The sequence below is a fragment of the Oreochromis aureus genome, linkage group 17 (assembly GCF_013358895.1).
Source record: "Oreochromis aureus strain Israel breed Guangdong linkage group 17, ZZ_aureus, whole genome shotgun sequence".
Classification (NCBI taxonomy): Eukaryota; Metazoa; Chordata; class Actinopteri; order Cichliformes; family Cichlidae; genus Oreochromis; species Oreochromis aureus.
This window is the reverse complement of record NC_052958.1, coordinates 17,100,200-17,115,741: the sequence shown is the minus strand read 5'-3', so window position 1 is coordinate 17,115,741 and position 15,542 is coordinate 17,100,200. Positions and strand designations below refer to the sequence as shown.

Genomic DNA, 15,542 nt, shown 5'->3' with positions numbered 1-15,542 from the left:
GCCAGTAATTTCGCAGTAAAGGCTCTTGTTTTGCATGTTCTGGCCAGCCTTCGGTGCACATGTCCATGACGCGAGCACACACACTGTTGCTTTTCAGTTGTTCCTTCAGTGTTTGCATATATGATGAACTGACAGCCATGTTTGCCACAATACTGTTCACATATATGTCTGTGCTTTCCATCAGCTCTTTGTCTGACATGTTCATTGGTTTTTTCAGGGGTGAGCGGGACAAAGTATCTGATTTCCCTGGGGCGTACTGCACAGTGTACGAGTAACGCATGAGTCTCATTCTGAATCGCTGGATCCTGGGTGGCAAGAGATCCAGAGCTTGTCCTCCCAGTAAGGAAACGAGAGGTTTGTGGTCCGTTTCGAGACAAAAATGTTTACCAATCAGGTAAATCACGAAAATGCTCACATGCCCATGTAGACGCCAGTGCCTCTTTTTCCACTTGTGCGTATCGTTGTTCTGTGGGAGAAAGGGACCTCGAAGCATACGCCACTGGTCGCCATCCTTCTTCCCACAGCTGCAAAAGAACGCCTCCGAGACCATAGAATGAAGCATCTGCTGATACTTTAATGTCTCTGTTGGGGTCATACATTGCGAGCACTTGGGGTGGGGTCAGGGCATCTCGTAATGTTTTGAAAGCTCTCGCTTGGTCAGTTCCCCAGTACCATGTGTTCTTTTTGGAAAGAAGATCTCGCAGGGCTTTGTTTTTTTCAGCTAAATGGGGGATGAACTTGCCCACTTGATTCACCATGCCCAGAAAACTGCGCAACTCTGACACATTAGTTGGCTCTGTCATTTCTGTAATTGCCTCCATTTTCTTCGGGTCAGGACTGATTCCTGTATCCGCTATGATGTGACCCAAGAAAGCAACCTTGCTCTGGGAGAGCTCGCATTTTTCAACATTCAGCGTTATGCCTGCTTTTTCCAATCTTTGCAGTGTAGCATGGAGATGGGAATCATGCTCCTGATGGTTACATCCCCACACCAACACATCATCAATGTGACACACCACTCCTTCGAGACCCTCGATGACCTCCACCATCATGCGCTGTAAGTGTTCGGGCGCTGAGTTGATCCCAAACGGTAGGCGGTTAAAATGGAACCGCCCAAAGGGTGTGATGAAGGTGGTGAGTTTGGCAGACTCATCGGACAGAGGAATCTGCCAGAAGCCCATGTTGGCATCCAGTTTGCTAAACACTTTGGCTCCTGCAAGCATTCCGAGACTTTGTTCAACCGATGGCAGCACATATTTTTCCCTGCACACATACTCATTTAGTCCAGTAAAGTCTACACAAAGTCTCAGCCTAGGGCTGTTTTTCTTTGGAACAACAACCATGCCGGCACACCAATCCGTTGGTTCCTCAACTCGGGTAATGACACCAAGCTCTTCCATTCGTTGGAGTTCCTCCTTTACTCTTCCCATTAGAGGCAGAGGAAGCGAAGTTTTGAGCGAGTATGGCACAGCGTTCGGTTTGAGTTTAATGTGATAGGCTCGCTGCACTTTCCCTAGACCATTGCAAAGTTTAGGGTAAGTAGTCGTCAGAGTGTCCATTGAAACCGCGTCAACTCGCACCAGCAGGCCAAGAGCCGTGATGGCGGGCAGGCCTAGCAGTGCAGTGCTCAGGTTTCTTACAACATAGACCTTCTCTGTTGTCTGTTTTGCTCCGTAGTTGAGCTGTAGCTTTGTAAAACCTGCAATGTCCAGTGGTGTTTTTCCAGGGCCTAACAAAGGTTTTTCTGGCTGCTGGAGAACTGGTCTGTGTTCGTTAGCAAAAATCTTTGATAAGTCCGAGTCAGCTATTACAGTCACATCTGCTCCAGTATCCAGTTTGAAAGTGATTTTTGCATCTTTCACTTGTATGATGGCTGTCCACGCCTGGCCATCACTGGAAACTGAGCCTAGGAAGAAACCTTGCTCCTCTTCCTCCTCAATACTTTGCACTGTCTTGCTTTGTCTGCAGACGAGCTGGTAGTGACCTTTTTTCCCGCATAAATGACATTTTGCATCATTTGCTGGGCACTCGGGTTTCGGATGTGGAGAGCCTCCGCACTTCTAGCATTTATTACTTTGTCTCTTGTTATATTGCTGTTGTGTTTTGACAGTTTTATTTTTGAACATGTTGAACTTTGTTTTGTCGTGCTTTTGTATCACTCTGTCAACTGTTTTCGCATTTACTTGCATTACGTTTGTTTCACTTCTCAAAGCTGACTGTTGCTTTTTGATTTCTTCTGACTGCCTGGCCATATTTATAGCTTTATCCAAGTCCAAGTCTTTTTCCATCTGCATGCGCTCAGACAGTCTCGTGTCGGCCAAGCCCACTACTATTCTGTCTCTTATCAGCTCATCGTGGAGCGGTCCGTAGTTACAGTGCTCTGCTAATGCATGCAAGGCAGTCATGAATGCATCAACAGTCTCATTCGGCTCTTGTTTGTGCATATTGAAACGTGCGCACTCATAAACAACATTTTTCCTGACAGTGAAAAAGTTGTGGAAGCTGTCTCTCACTTTAGCATAGTCCCGCTGGTCTACATCACTTTAGTCCTCTCAGGACGTCATCCGCTTCGTCTCCCATACAATATATGAGAGTGTTCACTTGATTTTCCTCCGAGTTCGCAGACAGATTACTTGCCTGACGGAATCTCTCGAAGCGACGGACCCATCTTGTCCATTCGTGTGGTTTAGAAAAATCAAAGGGCTCCGGTGGTTGGATGCTAAACGTAGCGCTGGGAGTGCTAGCCGCGGTGCTAACTCCTGCCCTCGGACGATCATCTGCGTCGTCATTCGGCATTTCGTTTCCACCTTCCCCTTCTCCTCACACTCGGCAGATGTATGGAGTCTCACAAGTCACACAGCACTTCTGACACCATGTGTGATTCTTACTCTGAATCTGAATAAGTACGCGGGGCCACTGTGTGCGGTAAGACCAACTCTTTACTTCCTGTATTACCGTCTCCCGGCATGCATTGCCAGTGCGTAACACGTAATTACACAATCAAACAATGAACACATACTGCCCATACAACAAATGTACCAGAGACACGGAGCTCCGCTTTTGCCTCCGCGAACACATCGGACTACAAACATGCACATTACCAACTCCGGAAGACGATCAAAGCAGCCAAACGTGAGTACAGGGACAGGATGGAGCAACAGTTTGACAACCCTCGGAGTATGTGGCAGGGACTAAACATGATCGCAGACTTTAGAGGGAAAACCAGCACACCGCAGACCACAGCCTCTCTGTGTGAGGATCTAAACGTATTCTACGCTAGATTCGACACAGCGAACACCATGAGACCGGACAGTGTGCGCACCCCGGATGACGTCAGTGCGCACACTGTGTCTGAGGAGGATGTGCGGAAGTGCTTCAGGAAGGTGAACGCGCGCAAAGCTACTGGTCCGGACGGGATTCCCGGCCACGTCCTCAAGTCATGCGCGGCTCAGCTGGCTGGAGTGTATACACACATCTTCAACCTTTCCCTCTCTCTGTCTGTAGTCCCAGCCTGCTTCAAAATGGCCACCATCGTCCCTGTACCCAAATCCTCCACCATTTCCTCATTGAACGACTGGCGACCTGTAGCCCTGACCCCCATCGTGAGCAAATGCTTCGAGAAGCTGGTCAGGGACTTCGTTTGCTCTGCGCTACCCGACTCACTGGACCCTCTACAATTCGCATACCGCCACAACAGGTCCACTGATGATGCCATAGCCCTGACACTACATACTGCCCTGTCACACCTGGAGAAGAGAGACACGTATGTGAGAATGCTGTTTGTAGATTACAGCTCAGCATTCAACACCATCGTTCCCTCGAAGCTGGACAGGAAACTGTAGGATCTAGGACTGAGCAGCTCCCTCTGCAGCTGGATCCTTAACTTCCTGACTGACAGACGCCAAGTAGTCAGGCTGGGCAGCATCACCTCATCCCCCATCACACTGAACACTGGTGCTCCACAGGGGTGTGTACTGAGCCCTCTCCTGTACTCACTCTACACCTACGACTGCACGGCCACTAGAAACTCCAACATCATTGTGAAGTTTGCGGATGACACTACAGTGGTGGGTCTTATCACCAACGGTGATGAGACGGCCTACAGGGAGGAGGTCAGCGCCCTGACCCACTGGTGTCAAGACAACCATCTCACCCTCAACGTCACAAAGACAAAGGAGTTGATAGTGGACTTCCGGAGGTGCAGAGAAGTACACACCCCCATCACCATCAACGGCGCTGCTGTGGAGAGAGTGAGCAGCTTCCGCTTCCTTGGTGTACATCTGGCCGAGGATCTCACGTGGTCGGTACACACAAACAAAACAGTGAAGAAGGCGCAGCAGTGCCTCTTCTTTCTCAGGAGACTGAAAAGATTCGGCATGAGCCCCCGCATCCTCAGGACCTTCTATTGCTGTGCCATTGAGAGCATCCTCACTGGATGCATCACCACCTGGTACGGCAACAGCACCGCTTACAACCGCAAAGCTCTCCAGAGAGTGGTGCAGTATGCTGAAAGAATAATTGGAGGTGAGCTTCCCTCCCTCCAGGACATCTACAGGAAGCGGTGCCTGAGGAAAGCGGGGAGGATCATCAAGGACTCCAGTCACCCCAGTCATAAACTCTTCGGACTACTTCCATCAGGAAGGAGGTTCTGCAGCATCCGGTCCTGTACCAGCAGACTGAGAGACAGCTTTTTATATCAGGCCATCAGACTGCTGAACACTTCATAGACACCTCACCCACATTCAACAACATTATGCACTCCACACTGTATATAAATGCCACTTGTTTTGCACATGTCTCAACTACCAACCTCTGTATATTTTATATATTTTATTTTATTGTTTAATCTATTTAATTTGTAAAATATGTATACACACACACACACACACGTAAAAACAAAAAACAAAAACATATTTAGTATACACATCCAGTAATGCATACACTCTTATATTGTACATATATTTATTACACTCAGATCTAGCCATTCTTATATTTTGCTTGTTTTACGTTATTGTATTTTTGCACAACTCTGTTGCTTGTGAAGCTCGCACACAAGAATTTCACTCGCATGTACTGTACCAGTGTACCTGCACATGTGACGTGACAATAAAAGTGATTTGATTTGATTTGATTTGATTTGACAATTATGAATACACCACAGTTTGGATACAGTTCCTTAAAACGCCTCTAGAGGGCAGCGATCAGCCATCGTGTGATCCTGACATGCACAGGCGAAGAAGACGGACATGTTAGCTTTGTAAGAAGCAGAAGAAGAAAATCGCAAGTTTTGTAGGTTTATCATACATGTGCTTCTGTCACCGAACGTAACAGAAGATGTGTCCTAGCAGGTCGTATGAGAAGACACAAAACAGCAACAGACTGACGCTACTGAGTAATAACCAGCAAAACTTAATGTGTTGAGTACGCCTGCGCGTTTCTACCAGATCGTCGAGCCGCCCTTCCTCCCCGGCAACTTGCACCGCAGGGTCCGGCGGACTGCAACTCACAACAACCCCGAGTTGATTTGCTTATTCGCTTGAGCGCTTTTTGAGACAACATGGAGAGCCCACGACATGTTAATAACGGTAAGCTAACGTGAGTGTAAAGATTTATCTGTCGCAACGAGTTATTGGCTTTTCTTTTTGTGTGTGTGCGCCCGATTTTGAACATGGCGTACCCCGCTCTGAGATGGCGGTAGCGTTGTGCTACGTTACAGCGCCAGGGAGCTGCTGCGTGCGGTGGTTAGTGGAGGGAGCTCAGCGTCAGCGAAGATAGTTATCTAACAACGCTTTCGGTTATTTTATGACTGCATGCTTCAATGTAGCGGGCAGGGGCGGTTAACTAGCAGCAGGGGGTTGGCATCAGTTAGTGCTAATTTCGGTTGCTAACTGTAACAGCGACAGATGCTGCCTTCGGGGGCTTTAACCAGAGTAGCGAAGCGTTATGACAGCTAATGTATGAAAGTCGAATAAACATTAAATATATCATGAGGAACGCCGTTTATATATTGTTATTCAAAAGAAAAATAGTGTGTTGATGTGTACATGTACTTTTACAGTCCCTAAGTTTTCCTCATTAGAGAGCCCGGGCTATCACAGCCGTATTTACCATCTGGTTGAGGCGCTCATGTCTGGTGTATCATAATTACGACGCTCTTGTTAGCCTGTGAATGTATCTAGGGGGTAGCCGTATCAGAGAGCCTAAACTCCCAGTGCCTAGACCCACCTGAGGACCCTGTTGTGCCAAAGTGTGGCAGATATTTCTGTTTCGTTGTTGTTGTTGTATTGTTTATTTATTTTCTGATATCTTTACTTAAAGGAATTATATATAAAATAAAGAAATCATCTTTGTCTGCTTTATTGTATCTATATTTATAATAAATCTAGTTCTTTTGGTTTGTTTATACAACTGTGATGTTAAACCTGTTGAAATTTCTGCTGTCCTCTTGGCCAGATCTCTCTTGAAAGAGATTTTTAATATTAATGAGACATTTAACCTGGATCTACCTTGCAACAGGAAAATTCTTACTGGCTCTCAGTGACTTCACATCATTAATGAGCAATATGTTTGACGTATGTTGACAGACTAACAACATTTTAAATTCCCATGCTCGTTTTTTGGCACATACCCCAAATCACTTTTTGGAAGACGATCGCTTTTGACACAACACACCAAAGCTCTCAATTGCAAACTTAGTGAGATTCACTTCAGTTGTACGTCACTGTGTAAAAGTTTTGAGCCACCTCTCATTACTTTGTATATTTCTCCCAAATCCAGACTTTCTTGTAATTCTTTGTGATAGTTTGAACTATTGATCAACTGTTCTTGATCAGTAGTTCTCCAGACTTTCTGAAGATCTTTAAAGCTCTTGTTTGGACATTGGGTGCTTTTCTTTTACAGTCCAGTCCTTGTACCTGACAGCATTTTTAAAAAAATTTTTATTTTGAGCTATTATGAATTATTCCAGCACAAGAAAGGCTTCTAACTCAAGGGATGAACCAGTGTTTCATCTATACTTAAGAGGCTATTTAGCAAATAACTAATTCAGTCACTTTTACTAGCAGCCAGTGACATAAACACATCAGTAGTTCACAGTGATAACACAGTGTGACAACATAAAATAGTAAGTCCTGAAGAAACAGGAAGAAAATCCTGCAAAGGCCTGACAATAGATGCACCTTGCTCATCAGATGATCCATCTGCTCTTCACCTCAGTGGAAGGTTGGTTGTTGAGAAGTCATTCTTAATGAAGGGAAGGGCTGAGGTATGCTAAATCACCATGTAATGCCATCTAGAAGACATCTGATTGGGAGATGCCTCATTTTTAATCATGAAAAATGATCCCAAACACAGTGATGTGCACACTATCGGTCATGGATTGGCCTCAGACAGGCCGTGAGTTTGGATTGCAACATTATTGGAGCAATGTGGGATCATTTAAAGATGGCTGACATCCAAAGAAGAGCTTTTAACGTCCTCCAAGAAGCCTGGAGAACTAATCCTGAAGACTAAAGAAATGACAAGGAATCTTCTCTGAGACAGTTCAGGATGTGTTGAAGAATAAAGGCGATACCAGTTTACCAAATGCTCACGTTCAGGCTTGTACCAACTAGGGCTGGGCTATATCATACCGTTCACTGTAACACCGGTGTAATTTTGGGCAACGATAGGAAAATGAAATATCGCGATAGAATATGGGTAAAACGCGCATGCGCAGTGCCTATGTTTACATACGCACATGGCGGCGACGCAGAATGAGAAGAGCGAAAGTGGAAAGAACCAGAATGTGTTTGTAAAAATGCTGCAACTTTAGTGGTGTGGAACTGGTTTAGCTTTCGTCCGTCAGACACACAACAAAGCACTATTTTTGGTAGAGTATGCTAGCGGGCCGTCGTTATTACCGTGTTGTTTGGAAAATACGGCACACTTAAAATCAATCCTTTGATTTTTCTGAAAATCGTCAGTGCCCCTTATAATCCCGTGTGCCTTATGTGTGAATTTTGGTTGTGTTTACTGACCTCGAAACGATTTTATGTGGTACACGGCGCTCGAAAATCTGTCAAATGTTTCAGTACGACTTTGCTAAGTTACGAAGTCGCACCGCTTGATGGATTGTCGGAGCATTACGGCTATCGTAGGCAGGAGCCTCGCGGAGTGATACTACTGTGCTTCAACATAATATTACCGTATTGTGTGTGTATAACCTCTTTTTAAGTTTTGTGGATATTCTACATGGTTATGCTGAGGATATGTCGGCCAATTTCCACTGGAAATGCCTTTTGGTTAAACTGTCAGCAAGGAATTTGCACTGTTAAATTTTTATATAACTTTAATGCACATAAAAAAAACAGCTGCTTGTTTAAGTGAAAATACATTGATGGGGTTTTTTGCACTAATAAAGTTGTGGAGTTGTAAAGTATTTTGTCTAGTGTCAATTATATCGTCAGTTATATCGTTATCGCAAATTTTCAAATGTATATCGTGATAAATATTTTTGGTCATATCGCCCTGCTCTAGTACCAACTCTTATTTTGTCTCATGTATATATATATATATATATATATATATATATATATATATATATATATATATATATTTATGTTTTGCACATGTTTCAACAAATCACTATTTCCCTTTTTCCTGCCAAAATGTAAACAAATGAGGGGTGACTTGTTTTTTTTTTTTTTTTTTTTCACAGCACTGTATATAATGTGTTACTTCATGTGAATGCAGTTGACCTTGATTCAGTGATCTTCAGCATTTATGGCCTTTCATTCATGTGGAAAGTGGAAATAGACTCCGCTGTCTCTCTTTCTCTCTGTGTTTGCATAACAGCGTTAGAGTTGCACCTCGTCTGATCTGTTTTTGTCAAACAATTAGTGTAACGGCCAGTGGAGAGCACAACATTAATCTAGTGCAACCTTACGCCTCCACCCTGTTATAACCACTAATCCACACGAAGTGGTCAGCATCATCGTGTTTTACTTCACTTTAAGAGTTCCCTTCACAGGTGGAAAACTATTCTGGCTATGCCCCAAGCTTCTAACTTCTTTTCTTTGTAACGGAGCAGGATTTCTATCTGGGACCACTTTAACCACAGCCTTCAACATCTGCTCCTTCATCCCCTCCGGGACTTAATCCACTTTCAATCTTGAGCACAGAGTGCAGAGATATTTCGTCATAAAGTCAAAACAGTTGCTTTTTCACATTCTCTTGATAGTTTGTTTATTTTGAAAGGCTCCAGAATAATTTAATTTACAATGAGTAACTTTTTAAATATTGTACAAATATTTTCCAGATCCACCTCTCCTGTTGCCATCTCTTCGCCTCTTCATACCTCCTCTGCGCCTGGTATCTGCGGCCATGTGGCACGTCGTGCAGAGGGGAAGCGTACACGACTACGGGATGGTGGAGGAGTTCATCAGCACGGTCATAGAAATCGTGCCTGACCTGCTGAACGCAGATCAGAAAGCTCAGCTCCTCCTGGGACTCAGAGCACGGGTAAGTCCCTCTTGTGGAAGAGTGGCTGCCATAGGCGAGGTTTAGAGGAATCTTTGGGGCACTTGATTGAAGTCACTGGAGACTAACAGCTCTTTAGAGATCAACACCATCACCTATCTTTCTGAATTGCATTCTTTCTAAGAAGAGTGGAAACAGTGTTACTTGTGCTGTGCTGTAGCAATGTACAGTACAAAAACTATTGCTTGTGTAACATTAAAGCATGCAGACCAGTTCTAGTAGCTTCCCTAAATAAAACTGAGTGAGTTCACCAGATGATGAAGTGCTGCATGGTGAGAGAACTGGAGATTTTTTGGGTTGGGGGACTCTAAAATGTATCTCTTTAATTGTTATGTAGTTGTACAGCTGTTCATTTTTACATTATAGTCATGTATAATACTGATAATGATCATTTTTTGAAATCCTTCCCAAACATGGAGCACAGGTCAATCCTGTGTGTGTGTGTGTGTGTGTGTGTGTGTGTGTGTGTGTGTGTGTGTGTGTGTGTGTGTGTGTGTGTGTGTGTGTGTGTGTGTGTGTGTGTGTGTGTGTGTGTGTGTGTGTGTGTGTGTGTGTGTGTGTGTGTGTGTGTGTGTTGTTTTTAGTAATGGTTACAGTAATCAGGGAAATGCGGTGTGCTGACTGTTTGCTGCCTTGTTTAATCAGGCCTGTTCTAAGCCAGGAGAGTCCCTGCTGTAGTTGGACTTTGTTAATGTTTTTTTAATTAATAAAATCTTGTTTCAGGTTGTTCTTGAATTGTGTCGGGCCGAGCAGATAACGGACAGGGAAACCATCGAGATGCACCTGAACAGGATCAAGGCCCTCGTGTCGACTTGGGCAGCACAGGTTAGATCCTTTAAAAGAAAAACAAGTGTCCTGTAGGCCAGCAGCCTTGTCATATTTTCCCTCCAATTATTTATTTTTTTTTCTTTTTCTTCCTAAATTGCAGCTTGTGATTTTTTCTTTTTGATTTTTTTTTTTCCAGCCGTCTTTTGCAGATGTTGAGTTTCCAGAGTCCAACTTTGTGGATCAGGTTGAATTGTTGTTGAAGGATCCTGAAGAGAAGGACAAGTTCTTCCAGGTTTGCAACATCATGTGCTGTCAAACTCATGTATCCTATCTAATAATAGAGAAACAGAATATATAATACACATTTTTTTCCACCCTCAGCATGTTTTCCCTACTGACTTTGGGCCTGAATATGACGGTGCTATTCAGGTTTTAATGCTGGACTTCCTGTCCAGATTGGAGAAGCTTCTTCCAGTTCCAGATATTCAACAGGTACTAGAATGAGTGTGGCAAAGTGGCCTTTCCAGCACTATTCAACTTCCCTAAATAAGTCCAGTTTGCATTAAAAAATTACAAATTTTCCAAGTAATCTTCCAAGTCAGAAGATGGTTTATGGTGAATTTTTGTCCTTGGCTTCCTTTTTATTTCCTTTTATTTGTATTTTTTGCATTTCTTCTCTAGACTGCATCCATGCTCAGTGCTGTCCCTTCAGCTCTGGAGGAGTGTGCACACTCAGTTCCTGACCTGCAGCACCTAAAAACTGTTCTGCAATATCACACAACACTGGGACATTTCGACTGGAGTGGTGAGTCTCGTCTTGGGTCACGAGCACATTGTTGCTGATGTAGTCTGAATGGAAGTGATGGACTGTCTACAAACACTGTCCAGCTGCTCTCTGAGCTGTAGTGATCTCTGGCATGATCTGCTCATCTCAGTTGGCATACAGTACAGCAGCAAAGTGTATTTAGAAAGAACGCAGACATGTGGAAAAGGTTAGAAGAGTTTGATTGTACTGCAGTTTATTTTCAGTTAAGTTATTTGTACAAAAAAAGTAACCTGATGAAGCATTAATGTTTCAATTTGAGAGAAGATTAAAATGTCCTCAAACCTGTTACTAAAATAATTAAAGTTTAAATGGTCCACTTTCTACTCTCTTTTACTTCTGTGGAAGAAATGTAACAAAAACTACATTTATCTCTGCTTTGCAGCATACCAACCGATAATTGGTGGTCAGAACATTTTTCTTCTTTGCTGGCTAACTAGTCTCATAACATTTGTCATAGACAGACCATTCATACCTAAAAACATCCAGCTCTTAAAAAAATTAGGTGGTAGCACTTGGCTACGCAAATGGCTACGCAAAAAACAACACCACAATCACAGAGTCTGAAACAAAGTCATACACCAAGCAGGAGGTATACCATCACTTAAAAAACAAAAAGAAATTGCAGAGTCTAGTAATATATGCAGTCAATTATATTTCTAAGGAGATTTTTTTGTTTCTTTGTTTCGTACACACAGCGTAGTGGCTTCTTTGTCATATTAACAATCTTCCAATTATATTTCGTGAATCTTTGTGTTAATCTGTGGAAAATCCTCTTGCTCTTATATTGAAAGTTCAGAAGCTGCTAACCAGTTAGCCTGAGGTCTTCTTAATTCACATTTCTGCACTGGTTGATGAACCATTTCAGTGCTGAGGTGGCCCACATAGTTTCTCCTCGTGTGGTCAAACAGCATTCAGCTCCACCATCTTGGACTGCAGTAGGCAATGGTAGTTCATTTTCGGGCAGCTAGAGGGCAGCTCTAACCAGAACATCCAGCAGGTTAAGAGCTGCTTTATGACTGCAGAGCAAACGAGGACTACAGAAGCTTCCTGAGGTCCAAGACGGTGGAGTTGTGGTCCCTCCGTGGGACTTTTATATTATCACAAGTACACTACTCACAACATTACAGGAATATTTGGACTAACACAGAATAACACCAATTCAGTTAAACTTCGGGGAAAGTTCCATCAGGTGCACTGGAGAGGCAACAGCAAGACAACCCCCAAAGAGGGAATGGTTTAGCACTTGGTGGTCACTCTATTTTTTGCTGTTTTGCTGTTTGTTTGTGTCCTTGCCATTGCTAGGAGCATGGAATGGTACCTGTAGGCCACTCAGGCTGCAGGAACCTTTTACCAGCAAAGTGATATTGTGCACAACACTACCACCAACAAACTTTTTCTTTGAGCTCTGACACTAACAAAGCTAATGGCATTCTCTTTCTCCTTCAGATGAAACTCAGGCCATTCCATCTTCATTTGGGAACTGCATCCTGTCGTCACTGTCCCTTCCTCAGCTGGAGAAGGTTGTGATCGATCCAGACCAAATACAGTTACAGCCCACATCAGAACAGCTGGAAAGCTGCATGACCGTCCAGGTGGAGGGTGAAACTGTGACGCTGCTGGACTATATCCAGATCGAACAGCCGCCCAGTTTGGTTGATGACCAAGAAGAAAATGTAATAAATGAGGAGGAAACGGAAGAAGACGCAACGCAAGAGGAATCAGGTGATGCCTTAAAGCCGGCCGCTTTTCAACCACTTAAACAAAGCAAAAGACTTGAGTTGAAGAGAAGAGCCTTAAAAGAGGATCCAGACTCAGCGACGGCTAAGAGACAAAGGAAAAAATACCCTAACAATAAAACATGTCCTGTGTGCAATAAGACTTTCCTGCGGGCTGCGGCCATGAGACGGCACCAGGAGATTCACGATGCAAACCGGGACCTTAAGTACAAGTGCACCAGCTGCGACAAACGATTCAGGGACCATTACGACATGAATAGACACACCATGCGCGTCCACGAAAGGGGGGAGATGTACAACAGCGGTAAAGAGGAAGACTCAGGGGATCCGAGCACCTCAGAGATGTCAGAAGACAGAAACTGCTCTCTGTGTGGGAAGTATTTTGCTCGCCGAGTGGACATGGAGCGGCACATGAAGTCTCACTCAGAGGATCGCCCATACAAGTGCTCTTTCTGTGAGAAGAAATTCAAGAATCCTTATGTTTTAAAGAGACACCAGAAGGAGATCTGTAAAAGCAGAGAGCAGAAGAAGGTAAAGAGGAAAGAGGTGCAGCGCCCGAATACGCAGCCAGCTTCGGAGGTGTCGATGGAGGGTAAAGTCTGTCCCATCTGCAGCAGGATCCTCCCCTGCACCGCAGACATCGCAAAGCATTTACGATCTCACTCCGAAGAGCGTCCCTTTATTTGCGTCACATGTGAGAAAGGCTTCAAATACAAAGACACGTTAAAGAAGCATCAGATTATTCACGGTCATGAGGGCATCAGAGAGGAGCAGACCAAGACGGTGGAGCAGATTTTGGCTGAAGCCGAAACTTTGACGCAGAACTGCGTGGAGACTGGAGACGCCGATAAACAGGAAAGTAATCTGGACACTCCCGCAGACACATGTGAGGAGCCCCCCGCTGTGCCTGTGCAAAAAGTGGCCAAAAAAGGCCTGAAAGTGTGCCCGGTGTGCTCTCGAGCGTTTGACAGTGTCAAAACCCTGAACAGGCACATACAGTGTCACACGGACGACCGGCCATATCACTGCGTCCACTGCAAGAAGCGCTTCAAACACATGCACGGCCTCAAGAGACATCAGATTTACGCCATCTGTCACAAGAAAACCAGTCGATTCTTGTGGAAGAAGGAGCACAGGGCGGGGCCGAGCCAAAGCGACGCGAGCAGCGCTGACCTCCAGCAAGGGGCCCCGCTGAAGATCCCAGTGTGGTGTTCAAACTGTGGCAAGCACTTTGAATACCTGTCCGCTTTGAAGGACCACCAGGAGAACGTTTGCAAGCTGGAAATGAGGGATATTATGAAATGTGATGACTGCGGGAAAGAGTTCAAGAGCATGACCATGCTCAAAGTGCACCAGAGGATCCACGATCCCCTGTACTGCAAAGAGTGTGGGAAGATCCTGGCAAACGAGGCCGCCTTTGAGAGGCACAAGCTAATGCACAGACCTATGCAGTGCACAATGTGCGACAAGACTTTCACTTTACTGAGACGCTTGAGGGAACACTACGAGAAGCAGCACAACTTCTCCGGGCCCTATCCCTGCCCACAGTGTGACAAAACCTTCATCCAGCTGTCCTACCTCGCCATTCATCAGAGAATCCATAAAGGAGAGTTCCCTTATGTTTGTAACATGTGCCCGGAGAAGTTCAGGTCCTCCAACTGTCTGACGGTGCATCAGCGGAAACACACCGGGGAGAAACCCTTCCTCTGCTGGCAGTGCGGGAAGTGCTACCGCTCAGCCTCAGAGCTCACGGTCCACATGGGAACGCACTCGGAGGAGAGGCCGTGGGCCTGCACACAGTGCGACATGGCGTATCGCACCAAGCTGCAGCTCACAAACCACGTGGAGCAAGTCCACATCGGGGTCCGGTATCCCTGCAACAGCTGCGGCAAGCAGTTCATGAAGGAGACGTCGCTGAAGAGGCACGAGCTCATCCACACAGGAGAGAGGCCGCACCAGTGCACCGTGTGCGGGAAGACCTTCCTGACCGCCAACGAGCTCAGGCTCCACAACAGGTACCACACCGGGGAGCGGCCGTACAAGTGCGAAGTGTGCGGCAAAGCCTTCATCCAGTCGGGCTACTTGAAGTCGCACATGCGGATCCACACGGGAGAGAAGCCATTTAAATGTGACATATGTGACAAAGGTTTCAGGTTGTCTTACCACATGAAGAAACACAGGCGGACTCACGCCGGGAAGCCAAAGAGCTACGTATGCGAGGAGTGCGGGTTAGCGTTCCTCCAAAAAAAATCCCTTTGTGAACACTCGCTCACTCACGAATTTAAAGTGGAGTCATCTTTCACAGAGGAAGTGAGAATAGAGTTTCAGTAGAAATCCAAATGTCTCTTTACAAGGTGCTTCACCAAAAACACTCTGGCCGGTTTCAACGGTGGTGCTTTTGTTGCTTCCTGTTCATTCTGATGTTCTGAAGAACATATCACTGATCTCTAAGACATGTGTATCAGAAACCAATGAACATTTTCAGCTTGCAAATCTTTCTGCAATAAAAAAACTTGAATTTTACCATCTCTTCTTTGTTTTTGAATGAGAAAAGTGCTTATGTTGTCTAGTAATTTGGGGTTTAGCCTTGTAGTGTGAAACATGTGGCCCTGCACCTAAGCCAACCGATGAAATAGTCCAGCTCAGTTCTATAATTATTCTATAAATTAACAGTGAAAGCGCAGTTTTTTGCA

The 15,542-nt window shown here is 44.9% G+C and overlaps 1 protein-coding gene across 1 annotated transcript; it reads left to right on the top strand.

The window, feature by feature from the left end:
* The first annotated feature begins 5,212 nt into the window (after positions 1-5,212).
* Positions 5,213-15,372, top strand: LOC116325481 (zinc finger protein 14-like). Its single transcript, XM_031746390.2, has 7 exons — positions 5,213-5,585; positions 9,299-9,501; positions 10,243-10,344; positions 10,484-10,579; positions 10,669-10,779; positions 10,969-11,092; positions 12,560-15,372. The coding sequence occupies exons 1-7, from the start codon at positions 5,558-5,560 to the stop codon at positions 15,178-15,180; spliced, it is 3,285 nt and encodes a 1,094-aa protein (XP_031602250.1). The 5' UTR covers positions 5,213-5,557; the 3' UTR covers positions 15,181-15,372.
* Positions 15,373-15,542: the final 170 nt, after the last annotated feature.

Coding starts and splice junctions, on each gene's coding strand:
- LOC116325481 (XM_031746390.2), top strand. CDS start 5,558: ATGGAGAGCCCACGACATGTTAATAACG. Junction 5,586..9,298: donor CCCACGACATGTTAATAACG/GTAAGCTAACGT, acceptor AATATTTTCCAG/ATCCACCTCTCCTGTTGCCA. Junction 9,502..10,242: donor TCCTGGGACTCAGAGCACGG/GTAAGTCCCTCT, acceptor ATCTTGTTTCAG/GTTGTTCTTGAATTGTGTCG.